General features: G+C 47.4%; 1 protein-coding gene across 1 annotated transcript in view; it reads left to right on the forward strand.

Annotated features, from left to right (window-relative positions):
- Positions 1-27,526, forward strand: part of PLD1 (phospholipase D1) — a 364,378-nt gene that overhangs the window by 250,928 nt on the left and 85,924 nt on the right. Inside the window, 5 exon segments of the mRNA XM_075340618.1 lie at positions 963-1,021; positions 3,187-3,279; positions 10,278-10,430; positions 25,067-25,216; positions 26,613-26,696. Coding sequence (XP_075196733.1) covers positions 963-1,021; positions 3,187-3,279; positions 10,278-10,430; positions 25,067-25,216; positions 26,613-26,696 — 539 coding nt within the window.

A 27,526-nucleotide genomic window follows, 5' to 3' on the forward strand; every position in this document is an offset into this window, starting at 1 on the left:
ACGTTGCCTCCACCATGTTTTACAGAGGATGTGGTGTGCCTTGGATCATGTGCTGTTCCCTTTCTTCTCCAAACGTTTTTCTTCCCATCATTCTGGTACAGGTTGATCTTTGTCTCATCTGTCCATAGAATACTTTTCCAGAACTGAGCTGGCTTCATGAGGTGTTTTTCATCAAATTTAACTCTGGCCTGTCTATTTTTGGAATTGGTGAATGGTTTGCATCTAGATGTGAACCCTTTGTATATACTTTCATGGAGTCTTCTCTTTACTGTTGACTTAGAGACAGATACACCTACTTCACTGAGAGTGTTCTGGACTTCAGTTGATGTTGTGAACGGGTTCTTCTTCACCAAAGAAAGTATGCGGTGATCATCCACCACTGTTGTCATCCGTGGACGCCCAGGCCTTTTTGAGTTCCCAAGCTCACCAGTCAATTCCTTTTTTCTCAGAATGTACCCGACTGTTGATTTTGCTACTCCAAGCATGTCTGCTATCTCTCTGATGGATTTTTTCTTTTTTTTCAGCTTTTTCAGATGTTCTGCTTCACCTCAATTGAGAGTTCCTTAGACCGCATGTTGTCTGGTCACAGCAACAGCTTCCAAATGCAAAACCACACACCTGTAATCAACCCCAGACCTTTTAACTACTTCATTGATTACAGGTTAACGAGGGAGACACCTTCAGAGTTAATTGCAGCCCTTAGAGTCCCTTGTCCAATTACTTTTGGTCCCTTGAAAAAGAGGAGGCTATGCATTACAGAGCTATGATTCCTAAACCCTTTCTCCGATTTGGATGTGAAAACTCTCATATTGCAGCTGGGAGTGTGCACTTTCAGCCCATATTATATATATAATTGTATTTCTGAACATGTTTTTGTAAACAGCTAAAATAACAAAACTTGTGTCACTGTCCAAATATTTCTGGACCTAACTGTAATGATATTGTAACATTCTTTCTTCCAGAGAGAATTTATTGATGTGAATCAGCTATCCTTTATCCATGACCTTGGACCGAAGGGCATGTAAGTTCTCTATGGTTAGTTTTCTCAGCTGCTCTCTCCGTTCTGTCAATGGCACTTTCGTGGAGGGAGTGTGGGGTCTTGGGGTTATTTGCTGTGCACTGGGGGAGTATGTGTGGGGAATGCTGTGTTCTAAGTGACATAATTCCTGGTCATTAAAGTATTGTACAGCTGCATCAACATTGTTCTCCAGTTGTGATGTGTCTTAATACAATTGACAAACCCAACTCTCACACGATCATGCTGTCATGGCATATGTTTGTTTGCTGAGCTTGAGCTCCAATATTTGCAGTAAGTTCAGCAAACAAGTCACCATTTTTCTTATATTCTTGAAATCTGAGACTCAAAATCATTACGTGCTTTACAATCTTGCATTTTTTGTAAACCTTTTCTTGTACACTAATCAAGTTAGCACGGCTTACTTCTGAAATTCTGTATAAAAATAGCACTCAGCATGTATTATGCTAAGAAGATAATCCTCCCAGGTCTGACAAACAAGTGCTAGATCTGTCCCTATTACTGTTGTAAAAATGTAAGGAATTCTACTGTACCAGTCTTGATATAAGTATGCTAAAGATCTGTAAAGCCTGTACAACGTCTTGTACACAAGTGCTGGAAGTATACATCAACAAAAGGTCAAATTCTTAATAATTCGGCATTGAGTAGGACTAGCGCTCGATACCTGCTTATTGTTATCGTTAGCTGTGCCGTCACCTTTGCAAAACGAAGTGGAGTTGGACAAAATCTTGGTTGCTCATGCTGCTGTGGCGCCAAATGGCAAGCTGGATGTAGAATTAGGTCCTGGTTGCCCTCTTTTGCAGGAAAAAAACCCATCCTGTACCCTGGACCTAACATAAGTCCATTGATCATTGCTTATACTTCTGATGGATGTTATACCTGCCTGAAACGTTATTTATTTCTGTACCTACTGTGGCGTGATCAAGGGATATAGTAATCATAGAGATGCTATAAATAGGATTTATTGCCTTCTTTTTGGTGTGTAAGCCTTTCCTCCTATAGGAGCTAAGTGGTTCAGGGGTGGACATATCATTGGTGCAACCTGTGCAGCTGCACAGGGTCCTAAGGTGTTGGGGGGGTAGAGATGAGTGAACCTGAGGTTCGATGTTTGGAGTTCGGCTTCGGAGAAAGACTTTCATAAAAACAAAGTTCGGGTTCGAAGTTTGAGTGAGTTACAACGGCAGAGCACTAAAGTGAGCAGTGCTGTGTTTGGGTATGAGTGATGCTCAGCCTTGAGAGCCACGTGCAGTGTTGAACAGCTCGCACTTGTGGTAAAATCAGCGTGATCAGATGTAATGTGCACACACAAAAAAATAAAAAAAATAAAGTTAAAAACCCAGCCCACCCCCCTCCGGAAGTGTTCTGGTTATAGCTGGCTGCTTGTGGACGGAGACACAAGTTGCCCAATTACTGACTTCCATTGAGGTTCAAATCAAGTCGGGGTCAAAAACCGAACTTTTTTTAAGCTCCGAATGTAGCCTTGGAACCGAACTTCCAAAGGTTCGCTCATTTCTACTTCCAAAACAGGTGGAATTGTGAATTTTAATGACTTATTGAACTGAAAAGGGCCCACATACTGTTTTTGCACAGGGGTACTTTTCTGTCTGTGTTTGCCAGTGAAATGGTTGGCTCCAAAGAAACTAGCACCCTTTACAAGTCATTTTGTTTAAGGATGTTCTCTTACCCTACTAATGGAATAAGAATTCTGTCTGACAAACTGAAATATTGGTCTTTAACCCTCATGGCCTTTCAGTCTGCTTTGGCAGATTTTAGCAGATACATCCCATTTATATGGATGATCCTAGGGGCAGCAAGGTCTGTGTATCAGTTCCACTGCTTGAATACAATGCGCCCATTACTTATTTTCGATTGGTGAAACCCTGTATATAGAGAGGAATAAAGTGGAACTATAGAGCTCTTAAATAAAACTTTCTCAAAATTCTGGACTTACCATATATCCTTAGAGGGATTATTTGGCAAATCTCCTCGGTCTCCATATGTAGGAATTTTGAGGGCCCCACGATAGCTGCATTGTACCAAAATTATCAGTTGTCATTACAAATCAAGCACTTGAAATGAAATTACCGGTAAGCTGTGATCATTGTAATTCAATGATAGAAGTTAATATAATTTTTCTTTGCTTTATTCAGTGAGGGCCTGATCATGAAGAGGTCTGGTGGGCACAGAATACCGGGTTTGAATTGCTGTGGACAAGGAAGTGTCTGCTACCGATGGTCAAAGAGGTACTGGAAAAATATACCTGATTTTACTGAGAAACCTTTTCAGATTACATTTTCATCTGCTTTCATATTCCCAGAGAGCTAAAAAAAAAAAAACAACCTCCCCAAAAAAAACCTTCCAGTATACCTGGAATAGGTGAGATAATGGGCATTACCACCTCATCCTTTTAATGAGACAAACGTTTTAAACTTCATGCAAGCAAATTAGTGGATCCTGTGGGTAATTTTGTGTATATTTTTTCTTATCTTGGAAGTCAGGATCAAGCATAATAATTTCTTCATGGCCAATCATAAATTTGCTATAAGTGATCAGCATCAAATGTTTTTTGTCTGTTGCTTAGGTCTCCCAGTTGTCATGAGAGCGATCCTGATCGGAGTGCAAATCCGATTTTCTTTGTCGCTCTATTGGGAGACCCAGACAATTGGGTGTATAGGCTATGCCTCCGGAGGCCGCACAAAGTATTACACTCAAAAGTGTTAAGCCCCTCCCCTTCTGCCTATACACCCCCCGTGCTCCCACGGGCTCCTCAGTTTTTTGCTTTGTGCGAAGGAGGTCAGACACGCACAGCACAGCTCCACAGATTAGTCAGCAGCAGCTGCTGACTATGTCGGTTGGAAGAAAAGTGGGCCCATATAGGGCCCCCAGCATGCTCCCTTCTCACCCCACTCTTGTCGGCGGTGTTGTTAAGGTTGAGGTATCCATTGCGGGTACGGAGGCTGGAGCCCACATGCTGCTTTCCTTCCCCATCCCCCTCAGGGCTCTGGGCGAAGTGGGATCCTATCGGTCTCCAGGCACTGAGACCGTGCTTCATCCACAACTCCTGGGAGACTGCTGGATAGGAGCTGGGTACCGTTCAGGGACATGGCCCTGCTACGTGAAGGTACTCTGTATCCCTGTGGGGACCGCGCACGGCAACACCTCAGCTTTGCTGGGTGTGCTAGTGCACCGGGGACCGCGGCGCTGCCGGGTTAAACTGTGCCATTACACACTCAGCGTCGCTGAGTGTGTTTATATGTAGGGGCTACCGCGCTAACCGCCGCTGCCATGTGAAACTGCGGCGCGGCTGGGACTTGTAGTTCGCCGGGGACTTCGGCGTCGGCCGTGCTTTTACGGCGGCGACGCTTATACTCGAGTCCCCGGCTTGCTTGCGGCCTAGTTTCCTTTTCTCCCGCCCTCAGCCCTGACAGGCAGGGGAAGGGCGGGACGCTGCACGGAACAGAGCAGCACTGAGGGCTGGAGTATGATTTCCATACTCCACCCCCCTCACTGTGCACAGTGTGAGCACCTCGGCTACGCCCACGGCTCCCTCCTCTCGTCAGGACGCCGCAGCCATTTCCTGTCAGCTCCTCCGACGCTGCAGAGAGGGACAAACACTGGGAGACACAGACACGGTCTCTGGTGGCCTCATAACCGCTTTAGGCGGCTGGTAAGCAGCACCTGTGGTGCTAGCCTCATGGTGCTGTAGTGTACTGATACATTATTTGTGTATAGTATATATTTTACACTGTATGAGCACAGTTCATTCTGGCTATATATCCTATTGTGTTACTAGGGAAAACAATAGCATGGCGCCCACAAAAGGCAGGGGTGCCAAAAACACAGGCTTATTATGCTGCCTGCGTCGCTTGTACGACCCAGCTGCCGGCAGGTTCCATTGACCCTCATCGTGTGCAATGTTGGGCCCCTGTGACACTTTTTCAGCCAGGGCCTCTGCTAAGAGGGGCCCAGGGGGAGCCACCTGTTGACACTGTCCTAGTGACGGGGACGGAGTTCGCAAAACTCTCTGAGACTATGGCTAAGATACTAGAAGCCTTGCAGTCCAGGCCGGTATCTCAGCACAGGGACTCTGTTGAATCATTGTTCCCTGGCCCCCCTCAGTTGGACCAACAATGTCCTCCCGGGGTATCTCATGGATCCCAGGCTGAGGGTTCTGACACAGACCCCAGCCCCAGACCGACTAAGCGAGCTCGCTTAGAATTTCCCTCGACATCATATTGTTCAGGGTCTCAGCGGGGGGAATATCTGATTGATGATGCGGAGACAGCTGATCAGGATTCTGATCCTGAGGGCGCTCTCAATCTTAATACTCCAGACGGGGACGCCATAGTGAACGATCTTATTGCGTCCATCGATCAAATGCTGGATATTTCTCCCTCAGCTCCTCCGGCGGAGGAGTCAGCTTCTCATACACCGAGTATGTTTCTAGACCACTCTGATTTCAGAGAGGCAGTCCAGAATCATCATGCTTGTCCAGATAAGCGTTTTTTCTAAGCGCCTTAAGGATACACGTTATCTTGTTCCCCCTGACGTGGTTAAAGGTTGGATTTAGTGTCCCACAGTGGTTCCTCCAATCTCCAGACTGGCGGCTAGATCCATACTTGCAGTGGAAAATGGGGCCTCGCTCAAAAATGCCACTGACAGGCAGATGGAGCTCTGGTTGAAATCCATATATGAAGCTATCTGAGCTTCTTTTGCCCCAGCATTCGCAGCCGTATGGGCGCTACAAGCTATCTCAGCAAGCGCAAAATTGAAGCAGCCACATGCACGGCCGCGCCACAAGTGGCATCCATTTCCACCCAGACATCGGCAATTGCGTCTTACGCTATTAAGGCTGTCCTGGACTCTGCGAGCCGTACGGCGGTCGCGGCCGCCAATTCGGTGGTACTCCGCAGGGCCTTGTGGCTACGGGAATGGAAGGCAGATTCTGCTTCCAAAAAAGCGCTTAACCAGTTTGCCAATTTCTGGCGACAGGCTGTTTGGCGAGCGTCTGGATGAAATCATCAAACAATCCAAGGGAAAGGATACATCCTTACCCCAGCCCACACAGAACATACCCCAACAGAGGAGAGGGCAGTCGAGGTTTCGGTCCTTTCAGGGCGCGGGCAGGTCTCAATTCTCCTCGTCCAAAAGGCCTCAGAAAGAACAAAGGAACTCTGATGCATGGCGGTCTAAGTCACGTCCTTAAAAGGCCACCGGAGGCGCCGCTAATAAAGCGGCTTCCTCATGACTTTCGACCTCCTCTAGTAGCATCCTCGGTCGGTGGCAGGCTCTCCCGCTTTTGCGACACCTGGCTGCCACAAATAAAAGACCGCTGGGTGAGAGAAATTCTGTCTCACGGTTACAAGATAGAGTTCACCTCTCGTCCCCCGACTCGATTCTTCAGGTCATCCCCGCCTCCCTAGCGAGCCGAGGCTCTTCTGCAGGCGCTGCGCACTCTGAAGGCAGAAGGAGTGGTGATCCCGGCTCCTCTTCAGCAACAGAGCCACGGTTTTTACTCCAACTTGTTTGTGGTCCCAAAGGAGGACGGGTCTTTCCGCCCGGTCCCGGACCTGAAACTGCTCAACAAACATGTAAAGACCAGACGGTTCAGGATGGAATCCCTCCACTCCGTCATCGCCTCAATGTTCCAAGGAGATTTCCTTGCATCGATCGATATCAAAGATGCTTATCTCCACGTACCGATTGCTCCAGAGCACCAGCGCTTCTTGCGCTTCGCCATAGGAAACGAACACCTGCAATTCGTGACACTGCCGTTCGGCCTGGCAACAGCCCCACGGGTTTTTACCAAGGTTATGGCTACTGTAGTAGCGCTCCTACACTCGCAGGGTCACTCGGTGATCCCGTACTTGGATGCTGATCAAGGCACCCTCTCAAGAGGCATGCCAATGCAGCCTCGACGCTTCCCTGGAGACTCTCCAGGGTTTCGGGTGGATCATCAATTTTCCAAAGTCAAATCTGACACCGGCCCAATCGCTGACATATCTTGGCATGGAGTTTCATACCCTCTCAGCGATAGTGAAGCTTCCGCTGATCAAGCAGCAGTCACTACAGAAAGGGGTACAATCTCTCCTTCAAGGCAAGTCACACCCCTTGAGGCGCCTCATGCACTTCCGGGGGAAGATGGTGGCAGCAATGGAGGCAGTCCCTTCCGCGCAGTTTCACCTGCGTCCCCTTCAATGGGACATCCTACGCAAATGGGACAGGAAGCCGACGTCCCTCGACAGGACCGTCTCCCTCTCTCAGGCGACCAAAGCTTCCCTTCGGTGGTGGCTTCTTCCCACTTCATTATCGAAGGGGAAATCCTTCCTACCCCCATCCTGGGAAATAATCACGACGGACGCGAGTCTGTCAGGGTGGGGAGCGGTTTTTTCTCCACCACAGGGCTCAGGGTACGTGGACCCTGCAAGAGTCCTCGCTTCGGATCAACGTTCTGGAAATACGGGCAGTGTATCTTGCCCAGAAAGCGTTCCAGCAGTGGCTGGAGGGCAAGCAGATCCGAATTCAGTCGGACAATTCCACAGCGGTGGCATACATCAACCACCAAGGTGGCACACGCAGCCGGCTAGCCTTCCAGGAAGTCCGGCGGATTTTGATGTGGGTGAAAGCCACGGCATCCACCATATCCGCAGTTCACATCCCAGGCGTGGAAAACTGGGAAGCAGATTATCTCAGTTGCCAGGGCATGGACGCAGGGGAATGGTCCCTTCACACGGACGTGTTTCAGGAGATCCGTTGCTGCTGGGGGGTGTCGGACGTCGACCTCATGGCGTCCCGGCACAACAACAAGGTACCAATGTTCATGGCACGGTCTCAAGATCCCAGAGCTCTGGCGGCAGACGCCTTAGTTCAGGATGGTCGCAGTTTCAGCTCCCTTATGTGTTTCCTCCGCTGGCACTGTTGCCCGGAGTGTTACGCAAGATCAGGACCGACTGCCGCCGCGCCATCCTCGTCGCCCCAGGCTGGCCAGGAGGTCGTGGTACCCGGATCTGTGGCATCTCACGGTCGGCCAACCGTGGACACTACCAGACCGACCAGACTTTCTATCTCGAGGACCGTTTTTTCCATCTGAATTCTGCGGCCCTCAACCGGACTGTGTGGCCATTGAGTCCTGGACCCTAGCGTCTTCAGGGTTATCTCAAGACGTCATTGCCACTATGAGACAGGCTAGGAAACCAACATCCGCCAAGATCTACCACAGGACGTGGAAAATTTTCCTGTCGTGGTGCTCTGCTCAGGGTATTTCTCCCTGGCCTTTTGCCTTGACCACTTTTCTGTCCTTCCTTCAATCTGGACTGGAAAAGGGTTTGGCGCTCGGCTCCCTTAAGGGACAAGTCTCAGCACTCTCTGGGTTTTTTCCAGAAGCGCCTAGCCAGGCTTCCGCAGGTACGCACGTTCCTGCAGGGGGTTTGTCACATCGCTCCACATTACAAGCGGCCGTTAGATCCCTGGGATCTAAACAGGGTTCTGATGGTTCTTCAGAAACCACCATTCGAGCCAATGAGAGATATTTCCCTCTCACGACTTTCGCAGAAAGTGGTTTTTTCTAGTAGCAGTCACTTCTCTTCGGAGAGGGTCTGAGCTAGCAGCATTGTCGTGCAAAGCCCCTTTCCTGGTGTTTCACCAGGATAAGGTGGTTCTACGTCCGGTTCCGGATTTTCTCCCTAAGGTGGTATCCTCTTTTCATCTCAATCAGGATATCTCCTTACCTTCTTTTTATCCTCATCCAGTTCACCAATGTGAAAAGGATTTGCACTTGTTAGATTTGGTGAGAGCACTCAGACTCTACATTTCTCGTACGGCGCCCCTGCGCCGCTCGGATGCACTCTTTGTCCTTGTCGCTGGCCAGCGTAAAGGGTCACAGGATTCCAAATCAACCCTGGCTCGGTGGATCAAGGAGCCAATTATCGAAGCCTACCGTTCTGCTGGGCTTCCGGTTCCCTCAGGGCTGAAAGCCCATTCTACCAGAGCCGTGGGCGCGTCCTGGGCTTCGAGGCACCAGGCTATGGCTCAGCAGGGTGTCAGGCGGCTACCTGGTCGAGCCTGCACACTTTCACGAAGCACTATCAGGTGCATACCTATGCTTCGGCGGATGCCAGCCTAGGTAGATGAGTCCTTCAGGCGGCGGTTGCCCACCTGTAGGAAGGGGCCGTTTTACGGCTCTCTTACGAGGTATTATTTTACCCACCCAGGGACTGCTTTTGGACGTCCCAATTGTCTGGGTCTCCCAATAGAGCGACAAAGAAGAAGGGAATTTTGTTTACTTACCGTAAATTCCTTTTCTTCTAGCTCTAATTGGGAGACCCAGCGCCCGCCCCTGTTTTTTTGTGTACACATGTTGTTCATGTTGAATGGTTTCAGTTCTCCGATATTCCTTCGGATTGAAGTTACTTTTAACCAGTTTATAATTCTTTTTCCTCCTTCTTGCTTTTGCACCAAAACTGAGGAGCCCGTGGGAGCACGGGGGGTGTATAGGCAGAAGGGGAGGGGCTTAACACTTTTGAGTGTAATACTTTGTGCGGCCTCCGGAGGCATAGCCTATACACCCAATTGTCTGGGTCTCCCAATTAGAGCTAGAAGAAAAGGAATTTACGGTAAGTAAACAAAATTCCCTTCTTTAGAGCGAGGTTGAAACGGTCTGATTCTGGTGTTTGCAAGTCATATTAAAGGGATTATCCAGAACGATATTGGATTTTAGGCTAATAATAGTAACTACCTGCCTTGTGATTTATTTTTAATTTTTTTTCTAACTATCTGCCTGTTCTACTTGGAGCCAGCTCACAAGTGCTCAGTGACCGCTTCTGCTGGCAAAGCAGCTTCTACACGTCAACATAGCAACTTTTCCTCTTGTGAACTGCTCTGTCGACGGGGTGCGACTGCTGAAGTAATGCTGATTGACAGCTGGCTCCCAGTAGTTAAGCAGCGGGGAGCGGTCTGTCAATCGGCATGAAATTGGCAGTGACGCCCAGTCAACAGAGCAGAGTGGAAGAGAAGTCACTCCTCTGTCGTTGTGACTGCAGCAGAAACCGCAGAATTGCCGGCAGGATCAGTCTGTAATTGCATTACACTCGAAGAGATCTGCTCTAGGCACAACAGGCAGGGCATTAGTAACCGCTTGCCTGTTAGTTCTTAGGCCTATAGTAAAACAATAATCTACTCCTGACAAGCCCTTCAGATTTCGCTGTGATCAAAAGGAATGCAAACCTTTCTTTTTTTTTTGCAGATGGCTGGTTGTGAAAGATTCTTTCCTTTTGTACATGAAGACTGATACTGGAGCCATTTCCTTTGTTCTGTTGGTCGATAAGGAATTCAACATAAAGATCGGAAAGAAAGACACAGAGACCCAGTATGGTTTAAGAATAGACAATCTCTCCAGGTGAGGTTAAACTTTCTTTTTTTTTTTCATTATCATTCTCTGTATTGATACAATTGGACGTTGGATGTTTTGAGAATAAAATCATGTTGTACTTATAATAAATATACCCTGGTACAACGTTATAAATGTATTGGTTGCTCTAGAATTCTTTGGCGTTTATATTGCATGCGTTTTAATATTTAGTTCCAGGATGTCTACTGTATTCTGAAACATTCATCCAAAGGCTTCATCAACACCCACCCAAATATTCCGTGTCAGAGACTGTAATGTGACATGAAGATTTATGGTGGGGTCACATAATCATGCCCATCTTTTCTTCTGTTTAAACAGCATTCAACTTATAATTGTGCCTTAGGAAGGGAGGAACATGTCATGACTGCTTGTAACATGGCTCCCCTTCCCACATGATGCACAATGCTGTCTGTAATGCTATTGGGGATGTACCCATATTATCTAGCACTGGTCTGCATGTCTGGCCTTATAATTATTTGCCTACTTCTAAAGTTGGGATATTTTATATAGTTTCTTTTTTTTGTTGGTTTTTTTTTTTCTTAATCCACCAGCAAAGCATTTGTTAGGCCTAAGCCACGCGGCAAGAAAATCGGTGTGAGTGGAGTGCGATAAAACATTGCATTCCCCTCGGACCAATTCTAGCCTGTGTGTCAGCGCACATGAGCGATTATTTTCTCAGCCCTAATCGGACTGAGAAAACAATCGCAACATGCTGCGATTGTAATGCGAGACTCTTTCTCTCGCACACATTCAAGTGAATGGGGCGAGAGAAAAATCGCTCTGCACTCGCGGTACACCGGTATACTGCCAGTGCAGTGCGAGAATGGCAATAGCCGGCTACAGAGGAGAGAGGGAGAGAAATCCCTCCCTCCCCTCCACAGCACCTGCCTGCCCCTCCTGAGAGCCGGGCCGCCCCCCGCAGCTGAGGTCCGCTCGCATGATCGGACCGCAGTTGCAGGGATACTAGCATGAAACTCGACTCCTGCTGTGCTGCCAGCGCGAGCGGAGTGTCCTGCAAGCATCGCAGTAGTGCCCCGTGTGGCCCCGGCCTTAGTTGCACTCTTCCCGAGTGTATAACAATGCAGATGAAATGTAAACTTTATGGCAACCTGTGTCGCAATATCTGGCAACCGATAATCGTGACTGTGACTGGCTTGCAACATACAAGTTGCTGTAATATTGCCTTGAAAATTGGCAGAAATTTGACCCTAGTGATTGCCACATTCAGTAGACTACTGTAATATAAGTCTATATGCTACTGTAGCCTAATGGAGAGAATGATGATACAGCTGTTAGCTACATTTGTATGTTTGCCTGTAAACAAACTAAAAGTAGCAAAACCAGAAAAAAACATTTCTGGCATTGTTAGAGCTAGGAAACCTTGGGGCTTTCTTTAAATATTACAAGACAATTCTTCGAAGTTTTTGTAAAAGTGCAGTCTTGTTTTCTTAAATAGATTTATTGCCAGAGGAGAATGTTTTAGAGCACTGTCCTTATCTGCGTGACATTCCTGTGATTGTCAGACTAGGGCGGCATGGTGGCTCAGTGGTTAGCATTGCAGTATAACAGCACTGGGGTCCTGGGTTCAAATCCCACCAAGGACAACATCTGCAAGGAGTTAGTATGTTCTTCCTGTGTTTGCGTGGGTTTCCTCTGGGGTCTCTGGTTTCCTCCCACACTCCAAAGACATACTGATGGGGAATTTAGATTGTGAGCCCCAATAGGGACAGTGTTGTTCATATATGTAAAGCGCTGTGGAATATGTTAGCGCTATATAAAAATAAAGATTATTATTAGTAATTTATCAGATCAGATATAAAATATATTATGCAATTTAGCTTAAATTGAATAAATAATAAGTGTCTGTGCACCTATCATCATTTGGCATGATTTCATGCAGGCAGATTTCAGTATTCTATATATTGTAATAAAGCTCAATTACAGTAAACCCTCGAATTAGTTAAAATGCGGACCCTTGTCTTTGTTATTTAACACTAGAACTACTGGACTCGTGACATCTATATAGAAATACATGGTGCAAAGTAGTCAAAATGACTACCTCAGTAGTTCTAGTGTTAAGCCATCTTTTAGCATCAAGAACCTCAGTTGAAAAAATAAACAACTCTGCATTTACTGTCAGTATGTTATACAGTCCCCAGAATTATATAATAGGAGGGGAATCTGGGGCCAAAATACAATTCCCTAAGCAACAACTCACTAAATATAAAGGAAAAGACAATTCACGGGGTTTTGGGCTGCGTTATTGAAATGAAGATTCTTGATCCAATAATAAAGAAGCGGCTTTAATTGCACAACTCCTTTTACACCCTGGACTGGCTTCTTTTTCCAAGTGTAAAAACCAAATGTACTGTTACTTGGTAGAGTTTGGTTTTTACAGTTGGAAAAAGAAGCCAGTTCAGGTTGTAAATGTGTTTTTGGAATATAAAACCGCTTCTTTATTATTTGATCAAAAATCTTCATTTTAGTAGCGCAGCCCAGAACTGTGAATTGTGTTTTTCTTCAAGCATCCTGGAGGAATTCATCCCCCAACCACCGGGCGGCAGCAGCATCCATTATGGAGCTTACACAGGAGCTGTGCCTACACATCTTGCTCAGGAGAGCATATTACCTGGATCTAATATATCTTTTTATAAAGATACCTGATAAGAAAAAAAAAAGGAGGAATCCAGCTCTTAGGGTAAGTTCACACAGTGCGTTTTTCGCGGCGTTTTTGCGCAGTTTTCAGGTGCGTTTTTGCTCAGAAAACTGCATGACTTTGCTTCCCCAGCAAAGTCTGAGTTTTCATTTTTGCTGTCTGCACACAGCGTTTTTTTTTCAGCTGCGTTTTTGTGGTGCCACAAAAACGCAGCATGTCAATTATTCCCGCGTTTTTCACTGCGCTTTTCATCCATTGAGTGCAGTGGGATGTTGAAAGACGCAATGAGAAACGCAAATAGCTGCGTTTTGGTGTGTTTCTAAGACCAAAAACGCAGCTATAAACGCAGGAGGTGGGTAGTAAAGTAACATGTGCAGGAAGAGGATTCCTTCTGTCAGTAAACACAGAAGCGTGAATCCTCCCGGTACCGTCACCGCCGCTTCCACCTCCCGTCCTGTGCATGTATGCTGCCGTGCGGCGCCATGTCTGGGCGGGAGGTGGAAGCGGCTGCGAAAACAAAAGTTAACAGTAGAAAAAAAAAAAAAGTTATACTCCCCTGTCTGCAGCCTCCCGGTGCCATGCCTGCTCCCATCTCCTCTCACGGTATCGCCGCTCCGGCTGTGTGCAGTCTCCCCAGGCAGTACGATAGATGCAGGACCTGGCGATGGATCACCTGATGCAGTCACCTGACGCATCAGGTGATCGTAAGTATCGCGGTGACGCGGGCGCCCAGCCGGTTTAAGCTATTGGCGGATGCGTCAGGAGACTTCATCCCTGATTACCAACAGCTGCTGCAGCGATCGGACAGGATCAGACTCCCGCCCCATCGCTCCAGGAGCTGCCGGTAATCAGCACATAAGTGAGTATTTTTTTTTTGCACCGATGCATCAGCTGATTGTATAACCGGCTTTTATACAATCAGCTGATGTGTGATGTGCTTCAGCCCCTAGAACCTGACACATCATCTGATCGCTTTGCCTTCCAGCAAACCGATCAGATGATATTGGATCCGGATTGGACGGCGCGGGACCCTTGACCCAGGATTACTGCGGAGGGGGGTTCTTTATCTCAATAAAGATGGAGTCACTAATTGTGTTGTGTTTTATTTCTAATAAAAATATTTTTCTGTTTGTGTTTTTTTTTTCTTTTACTAGAAATTCATGGTGGCCATGTCTAATATTGGCGTGACACCATGAATTTCGGGCTTAGGGCCAGCTATACAGCTAGCCCTAACCCCATTATTACCCAGCGAGCCACCCGGCATCAGGGCAGCTGGAAGAGTTGGATACAGCGCCAGAAGATGGCGCTTCTATGAAAGCGCCATTTTCTGGGGTGGCTGCGGGACTGCAATTCACAGCGGGGGTGCCCAGAAAGCATGGGAACCCTGCACTGTGGATTCCAATCCCCAGCTGCCTAGTTGTACCCGGCTGGACTCAAAAATTGGGCGAAGCTCACGTCATTTTTTTTTTTTTTTAAATTATTTCATGAAATTAATGAATTAATTAAAAAAAAAAAAAAAAGGGCTTCCCTATATTTTTGGTTCCCAGCTGGGTACAAATAGGCAGCTGGGGGTTGGGGGCAGCCCGTACCTGCCTGCTGTACCCGGCTAGCATACAAAAATATGGCGAAGCCCACGTCATTTTTTTTTTGTTTGGGGGGGGGGGGGGGCAAAGAAATCCTGCATACAGTCCTGGAAGGAGGATGCTGAGCCTTGTAGTTCGACAGCTGCTGTCTGCTCTCCTGCATACAGTATTGGATGGAGGATGCTGAGCCTTGTAGTTCGACAGCTGCTGTCTGCTCTCCTGCATACACTATTGGATGGAGGATCCTGAGCCTTGTAGTTCTGAAGCTGCTGTCTGCTCTCCTGCATACACTATTAGATGGAGGATGCTGAGCCTTGTAGTTCGACAGCTGCGGTCTGCTCTCCTGCATACACTATTGGATGGAGGATGCTGAGCCTTGTAGTTCTGAAGCTGCTGTCTGCTCTCCTGCATACACTATTGGATGGAGGATGCTGAGCCTTGTAGTTCTGCAGCTGTGTGCTCTTCTGCATACACTAGTGGAGAATGAAGAACACATTGAAGAAGGAAATGACATCAGACCTTTTTTTTTTTGTTCACTGATAAAAAACGCATAAAGACGCAGTGAGCAAAAACGCAGCAAAAAAACGCACCAAATCGCGGCAAAACGCGTGCGTTTTTGACGCGTTTTTTGACGCGGGTGCGTTTTTGTGCGGTTTTTGCCGCAAAAAACGCACACGCAGCGTCAAAACAACGCAGTGTGTGAACCTAGCCTTATACGTGCAATTCTCTTTTTTTATTTTAATTGTATTACAAACAGATCACTGCTAAATAGGTAGCCTATCCATCAACGCATTTCAAGTGCGCCTGGCACTTTTAATCATGATGATAAAGGTATCGCCCTATGGTCTGGTGTGCTCTGTTTCCGCACAGTTTGAAGTTAACTTACTAAATATGGCTGTTGATCCACTAATTTCATACAAATAATTGGTGATTCTTTTAAGGCTGCGTTACACGTTACAATTACACATGCGATCTCGTATACGATCGCACACGCCCCCATCATATGTGCAGCACGTTCAATTTGTTGGCCGTGTCGCACAACCGATTAAATCCCGTCACACATACCTTCCATACAACCTCGCTGTGGGCAGCGAACATCCACTTCCTGTAGTGGGAGGGACGTTCGGCGTCACACGGCAGCTGGCCAATAGAAGCGGAGGGGCGGAGATGAGCGGGACGTAAACATCCCGCCCACCTCCTTCCTTCCGCATTGCAGGCGGTAGGCAGGTAAGATGTGTTCATCGTTCCCGGGGTGTCACATACTGCGATGTGTGCTGCCTCGGGAACATTGAACAACCGAACGTTCAATTTTTAGAATTTGAACGACGTGTATGCGATTAACGTGTTTTCGTACAATCACAATTGCACGTAGGTTTCACACGCTACAACAACACTAACGATGCCGGATATGCGTCACTTACGACGTGACCCCCGCCGACACATCGTTAGATTTATTGTAGTGTGTAAAGCCCACTTTGAGTTAGGATTGTAATTTCTTACAGGACCTGTCATTAGCTCTAAACAAAATTAAATTAAATACCTTGTAAAAACTGAACTTACTTGATTCTGCCGCACACTTTGATTTTTAACGGCGTGTAGTTCTATTCAGAGATATTCACATTTGTTTCTTCTGGAGTGCAGTATGTAAAATCTCTGCTTTGCAGTCCAACTGGATGTTTCTTTAGGGCTCATGCGCACGTAACTGCTGATTATTTTGCAGCGATTTGACAGTACATGTGCGCTTCAAATCGCTGCAGAAACACTGCATAATGGATGCAGTTTTTTTTTTAACAAAAGCCGATTTGATGCGCTATGGCTGCTACACCCACCATAGACAGAGTGGGAGCTGCATTCAGAACGCACAAATTAATTGACATGCTGCTTTTATGAACGCACTGATTTGGGTCAAAATTTTAGCACCCAAATCGCTGCGTTCATAATAGCAACGTGCGCACGTCTCATGCACAATCTTCATAGATTATGCAGGGGGCGCAAGACGCATGCATTTACATGCAGTGCAATACGCAGCATAAATCCATGCAATTACGCAACGTGCGCATGAGCCTTTACTGGTTTTCCTGGGGACATTCATTCTTTCCTCCCTCCCAGACACTGCAATTACAGTTTGGCAGCATCTGAGACAGACTGCTAGATCAGCTGTTGAGCTGAGATTGGCTGCATCTTGAAGGAAGTTGTGAAAGTGCATCCCGCCAGAGAAGAATGAAGGAAGAAAAACCCAGTTACAGTCATGGCCAAAAGTTTTGAGAATGACACCAAAATTATATTTCTTTGTCGCTCCATTGGGAGACCCAGACAATTGGGTGTATAGGCTATGCCTCTGGAGGCCGCACAAAGTATTACACTAAAAGTGTAAAGCCCCTCCCCTTCTGCCTATACACCCCCCCCGTGTTCCCACGGGCTCCTCAGTTTTTTTGCTTTGTGCGAAGGAGGCAGACATGCACGCAAGCTCCACAGCTTAGTCAGCAGCAGCTGCTGACTATGTCGGATGGAAGAAAAGAGGGCCCTTAACAGGGCCCCCAGCATGCTCCCTTCTCACCCCACTCTTGTCGGCGGTGTTAAGGTTGAGGTATCCATTGCGGGTACGGAGGCTGGAGCCCACATGCTGTTTTCCTTCCCCATCCCCCTTAGGGCTCTGGGTGAAGTGGGATCCTAATCGGTCTTCAGGCACTGAGACCGTGCTCCATCCACAGCTCCTGAGGACTCTGCTGGATAGGAGCAGAGTATCGTTCAGGGACATGGCCCTGCTACTTTGAGGTACTCTGTGTCCCCGTGGGGACCGCGCACAGCAACACTCCAGCATTGCTGGGTGTGCTAGTGCACCGGGGACCGCGGCGCTGACCGCGTTTGTGCCATTACACACTGCAGCGTCGCTGAGTGTGTTAGTGTATGGGGACTGCCGCGCTGACCGCCGCTGCCATTGTTATCACTGCGGCGCGGCTGGGACTGTTAGTGCGCCGGGGACTTCCGCGCCGACCACGCTTATACGGCGGCCGCGCTTATAACTCGAGTCCCCGGCTTTTGCGGCCTAGTCTCTTTTTCTTCCCGCCCCCAGCCCTGCCAGTCAGGGGAAGGGCGGGACGCTGTACAGGACGGCAGCACTGAGGGCTGGAGCATGCTTTGCATACTCCACCCCCCTCACTGTGCACAGTGGGGCACCAGTTCCCGCACTTTCTGGGTCACGCCCACGGCTCCCTCCTCTCCTCAGGACGCCGGCAGCCATTCCTGTCAGCTCCTCTGACGCTGCAGAGGGGAGACAAGCTCTGGGGGACCCAGGCAGGGATCCTGGTGGCCACACAACCGCTTTAAGCGGGCGGTAAGCAGCACCTGAGGTGCTGGCCCCACTTGTGCAGAAGTGTAATTATAGATTATATGTTTATAGGCTATACTTTACACTGTATGGTGCACGGTTGATTTTTGGCTATATACCCTATTGTGTTGCTCAGGGGAGACAACAGCATGGCGCCCACAAGAGGCAGGGGTGCCAAAACACAGGCTTACTATGCTGCCTGCGCCGCATGTACGACCTCGCTACCGGCAGGTTCCACTGACCCTCATTGTGTGCACTGCTCGGCCCCTGTGGCACTTGCTCAGCCGGAGCCTCTGCTAAGGGGGGCCCAGGGGGAACCACCAGCTAACACTGTCCAGGTGACAGGGACGGAGTTTGCAGTTTTTACTGACAGACTTTCTGAGACTATGGCTAAGATTCTAGAAGCTTTGCAGTCCAGACCGGTATCTCAGACCATGGGCACTGTGGAATCATTGCCCCCTGGTTCCCCTCAGTTGGAACAACAATGTTCCCCCGGGGTGTCTCATAGATCCCAGGGTGAGGTCTCTGACACGGACCGCAGCCCCAGACCGCCTAAGCGAGCTCGCTGGGAAATCCCCTCGACCTCATCACATTGTTCAGGGTCTCAGAGGGAGGACTCTCTGTATGATGAAGCGGAGGTAGCTGATCAGGATTCTGATCCTGAGGCCGCTCTCAACCTTGATACTCCTGATGGTGACGCCATAGTGAATGATCTTATCGCGTCCATACATCAAATGTTGGATATTTCTCCCTCGGCTCCTCCAGTGGAGGAGTCAGCCTCTCAGCAGGAGAAATTCCGTTTCAGGTTCCCCAAGCGTACAACGAGTATGTTTCTGGATCACTCCGACTTCAGAGAGGCAGTCCAGAAACACAGAGTTTGTCCAGATAAGCGTTTTTCCAAGCGCCTTAAGGATACACGTTATCCCTTCCCCCCTGACGTGGTCAAGGGCTGGACTCAGTGTCCCAAGGTGGATCCTCCAATCTCCAGACTGGCGGCTAGATCCATAGTTGCAGTTGAAGATGGGGCTTCGCTCAAGGATGCCACTGACAGACAGATGGAGCTCTGGTTGAAATCCATCTATGAAGCTATCGGCGCGTCTTTTGCTCCAGCATTCGCAGCCGTATGGGCACTCCAAGCTATTGCAGCGGGTCAAGCGCAAATTGACGCACTCACACGTACGTCTGCGCCGCAAGTGGCGTCCATAACTTCTCAAACGTCGGCATTTGCGTCCTACGCTATTAATGCTGTCCTGGACTCTGCGAGCCGTACGGCGGTTGCAGCCGACAATTCGGTGGCAATACGCAGGGCCTTGTGGCTACGGGAATGGAAGGCAGATTCGGCTTCCAAAAAGTGCTTAACCGGTTTGCCATTTTCTGGCGACCGTTTGTTTGGTGAGAGGCTGGATGAAATCATCAAACAATCCAAGGGAAAGGAAACATCCTTACCCCAGGCCAAACCAAAATTATCCCAACAGAGGAGGGGACAGTCGAGGTTTCGGTCCTTTCGGGGTGCGGGCAGGTCCCAATTCTCCTCGTCCAAAAGGCCTCAGAAGGATCAGAGGGACTCCGATCCATGGCGGTCTAAGTCACGCCCTAAAAAGACCGCCGCAGGTGCCGCTACCATGGCGGCTTCCTCATGACTTACGGCCTCCTCACACCGCATCCTCGGTCGGTGGCAGGCTCTCCCGCTTTTCCGACATTTGGCTGCCACAGGTAAAAGACCGTTGGGTGAGAGACATTCTGTCTCACGGTTACAGGATAGAGTTCAGCTCTCATCCTCCGACTCGATTTTTCAGAACATCTCCGCCTCCCGAGCGAGCCGATGCTCTTCTGCAGGCGCTGGGCACTCTGAAGACAGAAGGAGTGGTGGTCCCTGTTCCTCTTCAGCAACAGGGTCACGGTTTTTACTCCAACCTGTTTGTGGTTCCAAAGAAGGACGGGTCTTTCCGTCCTGTCCTGGACCTAAAACTGCTCAACAAACACGTAAAGGCCAGGCGGTTCCGGATGGAATCCCTCCGCTCCGTCATCGCCTCAATGTCCCAAGGAGATTTCCTTGCATCGATCGATATCAAAGATGCTTATCTCCACGTACCGATTGCTCCAGAGCATCAGCGCTTCCTGCGCTTCGCCATAGGAGACGAACACCTTCAGTTCGTGGCACTGCCGTTCGGCCTGGCGACAGCCCCACGGGTTTTCACCAAGGTCATGGCTGCAGTAGTTGCGGTCCTCCACTCTCAGGGTCACTCGGTGATCCCTTACTTAGACGATCTGCTGGTCAAGGCTCCCTCTCAAGAGGCATGCCAGCACAGCCTCACCGCTACTCTGGAGACTCTCCAGAGTTTCGGGTGGATCATCAATTTTCCAAAGTCAAATCTGACACCGGCCCAATCGCTGACATATCTTGGCATGGAGTTTCATACCCTCTCAGCGATAGTGAAGCTTCCGCTGAACAAGCAGCGTTCACTACAGACGGGGGTGCAATCTCTCCTTCAAGGTCAGTCACACCCCTTGAGGCGCCTCATGCACTTCCTGGGGAAGATGGTGGCAGCAATGGAGGCAGTCCCTTTCGCGCAGTTTCACCTGCGTCCTCTTCAATGGGACATCCTACGCAAATGGGACAGGAAGCCGACGTCCCTCGACAGGAACGTCTCCCTCTCTCAGGCAACCAAAGCTTCCCTTCGGTGGTGGCTTCATCCCACTTCATTATCGAAGGGGAAATCCTTCCTACCCCCATCCTGGGCGGTGGTCACGACGGACGCGAGTCTGTCAGGGTGGGGAGCAGTTTTTCTCCACCACAGGGCTCAGGGTACGTGGACTCGGCAGGAGTCCTCACTTCAGATCAATGTTCTGGAGATCAGGGCAGTGTATCTAGCCCTAAAAGCGTTCCAGCAGTGGCTGGAAGGCAAGCAGATCCGAATTCAGTCGGACAACTCCACAGCGGTGGCTTACATCAACCACCAAGGAGGAACACGCAGTCGGCAAGCCTTCCAGGAAGTCCGGCGGATTTTGATGTGGGTGGAAGCCACGGCCTCCACCATCTCCGCAGTTCACATCCCGGGCGTGGAAAACTGGGAAGCAGACTTTCTCAGTCGCCAGGGCATGGACGCAGGGGAATGGTCCCTTCACCCGGACGTGTTTCAGGAGATCTGTTGCCGCTGGGGGATGCCGGACGTCGACCTAATGGCGTCCCGGCACAACAACAAGGTCACTGCATTCATGGCACGTTCTCACGATCACAGAGCTCTGGCGGCAGACGCCTTAGTTCAGGATTGGTCGCAGTTTCAACTCCCTTATGTGTTTCCTCCGCTGGCACTGTTGCCCAGAGTGTTGCGCAAGATCAGGGCCGACTGCCGCCGCGCCATCCTCGTCGCTCCAGACTGGCCGAGGAGGTCGTGGTACCCGGATCTGTGGCATCTCACGGTCGGCCAACCGTGGGCACTACCAGACCGACCAGACTTGCTGTCTCAAGGGCCGTTTTTCCATCTGAATTCTGCGGCCCTCAACCTGACTGTGTGGCCATTGAGTCCTGGATCTTAGCGTCTTCAGGATTATCTCAAGAGGTCATTGCCACTATGAGACAGGTTAGGAAACCAACGTCCGCCAAGATCTACCACAGGACGTGGAAAATATTCCTGTCATGGTGCTCTGATCAGGGTTTTTCTCCCTGGCCATTTGCCTTGCCCACTTTTCTGTCCTTTCTTCAGTCCGGATTGGAAAAGGGTTTGTCGCTTGGCTCCCTTAAGGGACAAGTCTCTGCGCTCTCTGTGTTTTTTCAGAAGCGCTTGGCCAGACTTCCACAGGTACGCACGTTCCTGCAGGGGGTTTGTCACATCGTCCCTCCTTACAAACGTCCGTTGGAACCCTGGGATCTGAACAGGGTGCTGATGGTTCTTCAGAAACCACCGTTCGAGCCAATGAGGGATATTTCTCTCGCACGCCTTTCGCAGAAAGTGGTTTTCCTAGTAGCAGTCACTTCACTTCGGAGAGTGTCTGAGCTAGCAGCATTGTCATGCAAAGCCCCTTTCCTGGTGTTTCACCAGGACAAGGTGGTTCTGCGTCCGGTTCCGGAATTTCTACCTAAGGTGGTATCTTCTTTTCATCTCAATCAGGATATCTCCTTACCCTCTTTTTGCCCTCATCCAATTCACCAATGTGAAAAGGATTTGCACTTGTTAGATCTGGTGAGAGCACTCAGACTCTACATTTCTCGTACGGCACCCTTGCGCCGCTCGGATGCACTCTTTGTCCTTGTCGCTGGCCAGCGTAAAGGGTCACAGGCTTCCAAATCAACCCTGGCTCGGTGGATCAAGGAACCAATTCTCGAAGCTTACCGTTCTGCTGGGCTTCCGGTTCCCTCAGGGCTGAAGGCCCATTCTACCAGAGCCGTGGGTGCGTCCTGGGCTTTGAGGCACCAGGCTACGGCTCAGCAGGTGTGTCAGGCGGCTACCTGGTCGAGCCTGCACACTTTCACGAAACACTATCAGGTGCATACCTATGCTTCGGCGGATGCCAGCCTAGGTAGGCGAGTCCTTCAGGCGGCGGTTGCCCACCTGTAGGACGGAGCCGTTACGGCTCTATTATGAGGTATTATTTACCCACCCAGGGACTGCTTTTGGACGTCCCAATTGTCTGGGTCTCCCAATGGAGCGACAAAGAAGAAGGGAATTTTTGTTTACTTACCGTAAATTCCTTTTCTTCTAGCTCCAATTGGGAGACCCAGCACCCGCCCCTGTTTTTTTGTGTACACATGTTGTTCATGTTGAATGGTTTCAGTTCTCCGATATTCCTTCGGATTGAATTTACTTTAAACCAGTTTATAATTTTTTTCCTCCTTCTTGCTTTTGCACCAAAACTGAGGAGCCCGTGGGAACACGGGGGGTGTATAGGCAGAAGGGGAGGGGCTTTACACTTTTAGTGTAATACTTTGTGCGGCCTCCGGAGGCATAGCCTATACACCCAATTGTCTGGGTCTCCCAATTGGAGCTAGAAGAAAAGGAATTTACGGTAAGTAAACAAAATTCCCTTCTTTCACATGATCTGTTGTCCTCTGGTTTTTAATTGTGTTTGTTTGATGTTTACATCACATACAGAAATATAATTGCAATCATATTATGAGTACCAAAAGGTTATATTGACAGAATGAGTTAATGCAGCAAGTCAATATTTGCAGTGTTGACCCTTCTTCAGGTCCTCTGCAATTCTCCCTGGCATGCTCTCAATCAACTTCTGGATCAAATCCTGACTGATAGCTGTCCATTCTTGCATAAGCAATGCTTGCATTTTGCCAGAATTTGTTGGTTTTTGTTTGTCCACCCGTCTCTTGATGATTTCCCACAAGTTCTCAATGGGATTAAGATCTGGGGAGTTTCTAGGCCATGGACCCAAAATCTCTGTTTTGTTCCATGAACCATTTAGTGATCACCTTTGCTTTATGGCAAGGTGCTCTATCATGCTGGAAAAGGCATTGTTGGGCGCCAAACTGCTCTTGGACAGTTGGGAGAAGTTGCTCTTGGAGGACATTCTGGTACCATTCTTTATTCATGGCTGTGTTTTTAGGCAAGACTGTGAGTGAGCCTATTCCCTTGGCTGAGAAGCAACCCCACACATGAATCGTTTCAGGATGCATAACAGTTGGCATGAGACAAGACTGGTGGTAGCGCTCACCTCTTCTTCTCCTAATAAGCTGTTTTCCAGATGTTCCAAACAATCGAAAAGGGGATTCATCTGAGAAAATGACTTTACCCCAGTCCTCAGTAGTCCACTCCCTGTACCTTTTTGCAGAATATCAGTCGGTCCCTGATGTTTTTTCTGGAGAGAAGTGGCTTCTTTGTTGCCCTCCTTGAAACCAGGCCTTGCTCAAAGAGTCTCCGCCTCACAGTGCGTGCAGAAGCACTCACACCAGCCTGCTGCCATTGCAGAGCTAGCTCGGCACTGCTGGTAGTCCGATCCCGCAGCTGAAACAGTTTTAAGATACGGTCCTGGCGTTTGCTGGTCCTTCTTGGGCGCCCTGGAGCCTTTTTGGTAACAATGGAAGCTCTCTCCTTGAAGTTCTTAATGATGCGATAGATTGTTGACTGAGGTGCAATCTTTGTAGCTGCGATACTCTTCCCTGTTAGGCCATTTTTGTGCAGAGCAATGATGGTTGCACGTGTTTCTTTAGAGAATACCATGGTTAACTGAAGAGAAACAATGATACCAAGCACCAGCCTCCTTTTAAAGTGTCCAGTGGTGTCATTCTTACTTAATCATGACTGATTGCCAGCCCAGTCCTCATCAACACCCACACCTATGTTAATGGAACAATCACTAAAACAATTTTAGCTGCTCCTTTTAAGGCAGGAATGCAATGATATTGAAATGTGTTTTGGGGGTTAAAGTTCATTTTCTTAGCCAATATTGACTTTGCAAGTAATTGCTGTTAAGCTGATCACTCATTATGACATTCTAGAAAAACTTAAGCAGTAGACTTTGTAAAAATGAATATTTGTAGTATTCTCAAAACTATTGGCCATGACTGTAGACTGCAAGCAGAAAATTTACAGGGTGAGCTTTAGAAGAAATGAATGTGAATATCTCTACAATGGAGCAACACATCACAAAATTTGAAAGTGGCAGGATCAGGGGAGCTCGGTAATTTATTTATTTATTTTTCCAAGATATTTAACTCAATTTTTACTTTTTTTAACAGGTCCTCTTTAAACAACTATTTTGTATTGATGAACATATGAAAATATTTTGTATTTGCATCTTTTATTATTCAATATTGTACTGCATTCTGGTAAATATTACCTTGCTAGATATCAACTATGTAATATTACAAAATGTATGTCTCCATACCAGAGGCTCTGTGAATTATATACAAATATTCCTGTGGAGTAGATGCTGCGGTGGAGCTGTGCATGGTTAGGTGCACTCTAAATACATAGATCTTTCAGCCACTGACTTCTCTCATTAAAACAATAAGCAGTAAATATATGATGTATTATAATATGGCTTATGATGTTCCCCTTGACCTTAACAATTGATGCATTTATTTTTTCTTTTTTTTTTCCTCTAGGTCTCTAATTTTGAAGTGTAACAGCTACCGACACGCACGATGGTGGGGTCAGGCCATTGAAGAATTTGTTAGGGAGCATGGCAAAAATTTCCTGATTGCTCACAGATTTGGGTCATATGCTGCACTTCAAAAAAACACGTTGAGTAAATGGTAAGTACCGAGCCTGGATTATTGATGCGGTTCACTTTTATCAGATGTGGTAGTTTGATTGTTTTCTGTAATTCTGGGAATGCAGTGTAATAGCTAAGAGGCTTGAGATGGAAGAATTTACCTAACCTTTTTAATCTATTAAAAATTAACCTCCTTAATGACCATACCTGAAAGGTCTTAATGACTGGACATTTTTTTTTTTGCCTCTCTACCTTTTAGATAAACTGCTTCTGCCGGTCTCCAGCTGTGTCTGACAGCCGGTGTCTGGACCTGCTGCTAGATTGCAGGAGCTTTATCCCCGCACCATAAATTTTAAATATGGCTCAGGGTTAAAGCCCAGGACCCAGGGATGTCAAATTACAGCACTTGGTCCTTTATGAGGTTAATAATGAAAAGTTATGGGGTTTTTTTTTCCCCTTTTGTTTATCGAAAAGCTTTATAGCAAATGAGCGGTGCAAACAGACTTGTATATGATGGCCTTAAAAGGGTTTTCCACCACTCTAGCAACCCCTTTTCAATCCCTATGTTTCTCCAAATTAAAATAATAATACTTTTATACTCCAGTGCTGGCGCCATTTAAATCGTGTCGGCTCTGGCTCTCCTATGGATCTCTTGACATTGTCACGTGATCCCTGTGACCAATTAGTGCTAGCTTCACTTTCGCATGAAAATTCACTTTCGGACAAAATTGTCTCTAGAGGAAGTGAGAGAGGAGCCTCAGCTCTCACCTCTTCCAGATGTCATGACTTGTGCGAAGGACAGGAAAGTGAAGACTGCGTTGATTTAGCCTGAGGGATTGTGTGACAAAACAATATCACAAAATACCTAAGGGAGTTAGTGCTGGAACGGCACTTGAGGTGTGTCTAAGCGTTATTTTGCTGGGGGAAAACATAGGGGTTGTCCGAGTTGTGGAAAACCTCTTTTAAAGTAAAGCTTAGTCTTTTACTAACCTTGGCAGTAAATATGTGTAATATATATAATGTGTAATATATAATATATATATATATATATATATATATATATATATCTATATATTATATAATATAATATAATGCGCCTATTTTATCAAGAACCCCTACAAGTATGTGTCATGTAAATTTCCACATGTTTTACATATCGGAGCGTTGTGTGAGGTTTTCTGGAATGTTATTTCTGCATGGTAAATAATTAGTCATATGTAATTTATTTCACTGGTAATGGCTCAATTTGGCAAAAAAAAAAATCCTGCAGTTTGCTGTTTTATTACATTTGCATAATAACAAGAAATAAAACGGCCGGAGTTTGTCACAAGGAGATGCCATTCCTGTGCAGTCATTGCTAAGTGCATAGTTGCGTATTACAATGTATCCTTCAGGAGTATGACCTTATTGTCACATGGTAATTTTTCTCGTTTTAGGTATGTCAATGCTAAAGGATATTTTAATGACGTGGCTGACGCAATGGAGGCAGCAAAGGAAGAAATTTTCATTACAGATTGGTGGTTAGTATTTCTTTGCCTCACTTCTTAGTATCCATAAAAATGTCATAGCAGTTAATGCTCCTGTAGTGTTTAAACACGTGCCCATGGTAAACGCACAAAGCTTATAAAAGTGCCGCTAATTAGGAGAGCTGCTAAAATCATTCACGCGTATGTAATTAAAAGTTTTTCTGAGCTGACAAGATCTGTAGATATTTGACCTAAAGTAGTGATCATTAAGGAAAATTACAGTATTCTCCACCCAGCCTGCGACAAACTTTATGGTAAAGTGTTATGTAAATAATACTTAATCATTGTATAATGGAACCTTGTTCAATATAATTAGATTGTTTCAAAGTCTAATGGCAGCTTTACACGCATGATCCATTATATGGCCATTGTTTGGCTATACACGTCAGTCAGCAGTCATTTATACTGGCTTGTTTATCCAGGCTGACAAACTTTCAGTGCTCACAGAACGATCAATAAAATGATCGTTTCTGTACCCAAAGAATGTCATGTTATTAGCAGCTCATCTCTTGTGTACGCAGGGCGATGGGCTGCCAAGAACTATGACTTTTAGGTCATCTTAAAATTGGCTCAACTGACGAACAAGCAATTTTCTCATTCAGTGGTTGTTTGACGACCTGTTTAGACTGGCCTATAGTCTGGAATGCGCGGACCTAAAATGCTTGTTTCCAGCTATTGACTAGTCTAAATGGGCCATTCCTTGCACAAAATGCACAATCTGTTATAGTTTTTAAGTATTCGCATATTCATTCTTGTATTGGATATTTCTCTCTCGAATATGCATTCTCTTCGAATCCAAATTTATGAATACTGTGTTTTATGGT

The sequence above is a fragment of the Anomaloglossus baeobatrachus genome, chromosome 3 (genome assembly GCF_048569485.1).
Source record: "Anomaloglossus baeobatrachus isolate aAnoBae1 chromosome 3, aAnoBae1.hap1, whole genome shotgun sequence".
Classification (NCBI taxonomy): Eukaryota; Metazoa; Chordata; class Amphibia; order Anura; family Aromobatidae; genus Anomaloglossus; species Anomaloglossus baeobatrachus.